This window comes from Polyodon spathula, unplaced genomic scaffold (genome assembly GCF_017654505.1).
Source record: "Polyodon spathula isolate WHYD16114869_AA unplaced genomic scaffold, ASM1765450v1 scaffolds_2706, whole genome shotgun sequence".
Taxonomy (NCBI): domain Eukaryota; kingdom Metazoa; phylum Chordata; class Actinopteri; order Acipenseriformes; family Polyodontidae; genus Polyodon; species Polyodon spathula.
In genome coordinates, this window is record NW_024474174.1 from 4,737 (window position 1) to 10,223 (window position 5,487).

Here is a 5,487-nt window from a genome sequence, read left to right on the forward strand (position 1 = left end):
TCAGGCTGTGTACTGTGTTGTGTATCTTGCTGTGTTGAGCTGTCAGGCTGTGTTCTGTGTTGTGTATCTTGCTGTGTTGAGCTGTCAGGCTGTGTACTGTGTTGTGTATCTTGCTGTGTTGAGCTGTCAGGCTGTGTACTGTGTTGTGTATCTTGCTGTGTTGAGCTGTCAGGCTGTGTACTGTGTTGTGTATCTTGCTGTGTTGAGCTGTCAGGCTGTGTTTCTGTGTTGTGTAGGCTGTGAGCTGTCAGGCTGTGTTCTGTGTTGTGTATCTTGCTGTGTTGAGCTGTCAGGCTGTGTACTGTGTTGTGTATCTTGCTGTGTTGAGCTGTCAGGCTGTGTACTGTGTTGTGTATCTTGCTGTGTTGAGCTGTCAGGCTGTGTACTGTGTTGTGTATCTTGCTGTGTTGAGCTGTCAGGCTGTGTGTCTGTGTTGTGTATCTTGCTGTGTTGGGCTGTCAGGCTGTGTTCTGTGTTGTGTATCTTGCTGTGTTGAGCTGTCAGGCTGTGTTCTGTGTTGTGTATCTTGCTGTGTTGAGCTGTCAGGCTGTGTTCTGTGTTGTGTATCTTGCTGTGTTGAGCTGTCAGGCTGTGTGTCTGTGTTGTGTATCTTGCTGTGTTGTGTCAGGCTGTGTTCTGTGTTGTGTATCTTGCTGTGTTGAGCTGTCAGGCTGTGTGTCTGTGTTGTGTATCTTGCTGTGTTGAGCTGTCAGGCTGTGTACTGTGTTGTGTATCTTGCTGTGTTGAGCTGTCAGGCTGTGTGTCTGTGTTGTGTATCTTGCTGTCTGTCAGGCTGTGTACTGTGTTGTGTATCTTGCTGTGTTGTGTCAGGCTGTGTTCTGTGCTTGCTGTGTTGAGCTGTCAGGCTGTGTATCTTGCTGTGTTGAGCTGTCAGTGTGTATCTTGCTGTGTTGAGCTGTCAGGCTGTGTACTGTGTTGTGTATCTTGCTGTGTTGAGCTGTCAGGCTGTGTACTGTGTTGTGTATCTTGCTGTGTTGAGCTGTCAGGCTGTGTACTGTGTTGTGTATCTTGCTGTGTTGAGTCAGGCTGTGTGTCAGGCTGTGTGTGTACTGTGATGTGTATCTGTGATGTGTATCTTGCTGTGTTGAGCTGTCAGGCTGTGTACTGTGTTGTGTATCTTGCTGTGTCGAGCTGTCAGGCTGTGCAGTATTCACAGGGTCTCTTTCAGCAGCGATTGGTTCACTTCCCCGACAGGCGCCTCCTCCGTCTTGGGCGTCTCCTCCGCTGGGCTCGGCCCACAGACCCTGCAAGCGGGGATTCGATCGTTACTCTGCTTATTACACAAGGCTGTGAACCTGCCTTCCCCTGGCAGCCAGGCTGGCTCAAGCTGCACTCCAGCTTCACACACCCCCTCACCTCAGCTCCACCTCCTCGATGGTGTCCGGCAGCGGGATGTTCAGCGTTTCAGGCAGGAATACAGCGATGACCCCCGAAATCATGGGGGCTCCCCCGTAGATCAGCATGGGGAGGAAAGGGACGAATTCACCCGTCAACAGGATGAGGGGGGCCACCATCGCACCCAGACGAGCCATCATGGAGACCAGACCCATTCCATTCTGTCTGTGTGCAAGAGAGAGGGGAGAGTGAAAGGGGGGTGAGCAGGGAGAGGGGAGGGGGAGGGGGAGGGGGAGAGAGAGAGGAGCAGGGAGGGGGGGTCCTTGGTTCTTACCGGATCAGGGTGGGGTACAGCTCTCCTGAGTAGAGGTAGCAGCACATGAATGAAGACGCCAGGCAGCCCTTTCCAAACACAGCCACAACCGTGCGCACTGTCTGAAAATCTGAACAGAACTGAGTCAGTAAGACACTCTCCCTTCACTCCCACTCCCGCACTGCACGCTCCCCTCACACTCTGCCTCTCCGACACTGCACACTCCCCTCACACTGACTCGCTCACTCCCACACTCCCCTCACACTCTGCCTCTCCCACCCCCACACTCCCCTCACACTCCCATGCCCACACTCCCCTCACACTCTGCCTCTCCCACCCCCACACTCCCCTCACACTCCCACGCCCACACTACCCTCGCTCTCTCTGCCTCTTCCTCACCGTGCGGGATGAAGATGTTGGTCAGGATGGTCACTCCGGCCAGGATGAGCGAGCCGCTCTGGGTCACTCTGCGGCCGGCCAGGCTCATGACCGCGGTGGAGACCAGTTTGGCTGGAATGTCGACGGCGCCGAAAATCACCTGGATCATGTAAATATCGACCCCGAACTTCTGCAGGTCCATCGAGAGCCCGTAGTACGCAAAACTCGTGGAGAACCTGGGAGGGGAGCGGGGCTTACTGTAGGGGGCGCTGCTGGAGGAGGGGAGAGGGGGTAGTCTGGGGAGGGGTAGTTTAGTGGAGTTGTAATGGTGACAGGTAGTTTGGGGGAGGGGGTAGTCTGGGGGAGGGATAGTGTAGTGGAGGGGTAGTTTTGGGGAGGGGCTTCTTACCACACGAAGGTGAGGCAGCAGGTGATCCTCCTTATAGCCGGGGTTCTCAGCAGGTCCAGAGGGCTGTAGGACGACTTGACAGAGGAAATCTCCTTCTGCATGGAGCACCTGAGCATCTGAGAGAGGGTTGGAGTATCATGATAGCAGTCCCACACTTAAACAATGAGAGAAATAGACAGCTAGATTGATAGATAGATAGATACACAGACAGACAGACAGACAGACGCACCTCTGCGTTGATTTTTTTCCCCTCCTCCACCCTCCCGTTGATCCGCGCCACTCTCTGCAAGTGATTGACAGCTAAGTCAGTCTTGCCATTGAGCACCAGCCAGCGAGCAGACTCTGGAAACCACCTGCCAGCACACCAGGGGTTAATCACACTATGCATTGCATTACATATACACATATATAAAGTGCAGGGTGGGTAAGAGCAGGCTGGTTGAGTGCAGGGTGGGTAAGAGCAGGCTGGTTGAGTGCAGGGTGGTTGAGTGCAGGCTGGTTGAGAGCAGGCTGGTTGAGTGCAGGGTGGTTGAGTGCAGGCTGGTTGAGAGCAGGCAGGTTGAGTGCAGGGTGGGTAAGTGCAGGCTGGTTGAGTGCAGGCTGGTTGAGTGCGGGGTGGTTAACTGCGAGTCTCACCAGCCGTACAGGAAGGAGAGGTAGAAAGGCAACGATACGGCTAGGGTGAGCCAGCGCCAGTCTCGGATCCAGTATGCCAGGCCAGCCAGGATCAGCTGCCCCAGAGTGTAGCAGTACCCCGTTCCCGTGCCAACGATCGTGCGCACGCGAGTGGGAATCCATTCCACGACTGAGAGAGGAGAGGGAGAGAGGAGAGAGAGAGAGAGAGGAGAGAGATGAGAGAGAGAGAGAGAGGGAGAGAGAGAGAGAGAGGAGAGAGAGAGAGAGAGAGAGAGAGAGAGAGAGAGAGAGAGAGGAGAGAGAGAGAGAGGAGAGAGAGGAGAGAGGGAGAGAGAGAGGGGAGAGAGAGAGGGAGAGAGGGAGTTTAATTTGAAAATATTTTTATCTGTTTAAAAATTGCTGGTAATTATTTTAAAATGTATGTAGCATTTTTAAATACATGTCTGAATTATATTTTAATAGACATCAAAGATCCAGAGTGTTAAATACATTCTGGTGGGTGTGTTACATGATGCTCAGTGTAGAAGGACTCTTCAATACATTGACAGGGCAATACACTCTGTGGGGATATTTAGGGGACTACATTAGTGCTTCAAAATATACTGCAATATATTTCTCTTCAGTGGGGGTGACTGTACATACAGCCAGAGAGAGAGAGACAGACAGACAGCAGACAGACAGACAGACAGGCACAGAGACAGAGAGACAGAGAGACAGACAGAGAAAGAGACAGGTATACAGGCACAGAGATACAGAGAGACAGACAGACAGACAGCAGACTCTGCTACTCACTCAGAGAGAAGGAGTTGAGGATAATCCCAGACATAGCCATCCCAGTGAGGAACCTGAAGAAGCAGAACCAGGGGAAGGAGGGAGAGAAGGCAACGCAGGTACCGGCAACAGCCATCTGCAAGTGAGACCAGAGCAGCAGGACTCTGCGACCAAACCTGGAGAGAGAGAGAGGAGAGAGGAGGAGGGAGAGGAGAGAGGTGTTCTATATGTCAAGGTGCATCTCCCTGTTTCCCTACCTGTCAGACAGACCCCCGAAGACTGTGGCCCCCACCAGCACTCCGCCCATGTAAATAGTCTGACCCATCTGCTTCAGAGAGCGGTGTTCACACACCAGGTCCCACTGCAGAGAGAGGGGGGGGGGGGGGGGGGGGGGGGGGGCAAAGTCAGCTAGCTGGTCGCGTGTGAATCAGTATAGAAACTCCATCCAGGGTTTGCAGCTATACATTTATTTCCAAGATAAAACAAGGCTATATTTTAAAATTTGTCTAAATGTACATATTCAAATATGAATCTCTCTGTGTCAGTGTGTCCATGTGTCTCTCTGTGTCCATGTGTCTCTCTGTGTCAGTGTGTGTCTGTGTGTCCATGTGTCTCTCTGTGTCAGTGTGTCTCTCTGTGTCTCTCCGTACCTCAGAGATGACAGTGGAGCTCCTCTCAGAGTTCTTGTACTCCCAGCCATCCCCACAGCCCTGCAGCTCCGCCTGGCTCTGGTTCTGAGGTGAGGCCCAGGCTCTGGTCCAGTTCTGGAGGCTCTGGTTCTGAGGTTTGGCCCAGGCTCTGGTCCAGTTCTGGAGGCTTTGGTTCTGAGGTGAGGCCCAGGCTCTGGTCCAGTTCTGGAGGATCTGGCTCTGGTTCCAGTCCAGAAGGTGCCACTGCGGCTGGGCATACCTGTGGCAGCGCTCGGGTCGGCCCTGGGGGTCGAAGGGCAGGAGGGCGGGGAGCAGGTTCAAGGGGGGCCCTCCCCCCGCCCTCCCGCGCGCGTCACCACCACCAGTGTGGTTCCGGTGCTTCAAGGACGTCGTCCAACACTGAGCAGAACATGTAGTACTTCGCCCCATCTCTTGTACTCCCGGACGGGAACTCCTAGAGTAGACCCGACGAGGAGACCAATGAGGAGGGGGGGGGAGGACCCCTTTGGCAACAAGAGGGACCCCACAGGGAGGAGCAGGGGGGCCCCAGACTGCCCACCTGCTCCAACACATCCGCGGCAGTGGTGGGGGGGCACCAAGGCCACGAAGTTCTGCAGCAGGTTGTGACTCGCCATCATGAAGATGGGTAGAGAGAGGAGCAGAACATGAAGGAACTGGAAACGCCCCAGACTGCCCACCTGCTCCAACACATCCGCAAGGGGCAACACAGGGGAGCAACACAGGGAGAGAGGAGCAACACTGGGGGCAACACAGGGAGAGAGGGGGGGAGCAACACAGGGAGAGAGGAGCAACACAGGGGAGCAACACGAGGGGGCAACACAGAGGAGCAACACAGGGAGAGAGGAGCAACACAGGGGAGCAACACGGGGGAGAGGGGCAACACAGGGGAGCAACACAGGGAGAGAGGAGCAACACAGGGGAGCAACACAGAGGGGCAGCAACACAGGGAGAGA

General features: G+C 54.5%; 1 protein-coding gene across 1 annotated transcript; it reads right to left on the minus strand.

Moving 5' to 3' along the window:
* Positions 1-1,096: 1,096 nt before the first annotated feature.
* On the minus strand, positions 1,097-5,272 carry slc22a6l (solute carrier family 22 member 6, like; the record flags this gene model as incomplete). Its single annotated transcript, XM_041243798.1, has 12 exons — positions 1,097-1,265; positions 1,378-1,581; positions 1,691-1,799; positions 2,069-2,283; positions 2,457-2,572; positions 2,686-2,809; positions 3,093-3,261; positions 3,885-4,039; positions 4,121-4,224; positions 4,514-4,597; positions 4,706-4,814; positions 5,021-5,272. Coding segments are annotated over 12 exons (1,735 nt in total), but the record flags the coding sequence as incomplete, so codon positions are not given.
* Positions 5,273-5,487: the final 215 nt, after the last annotated feature.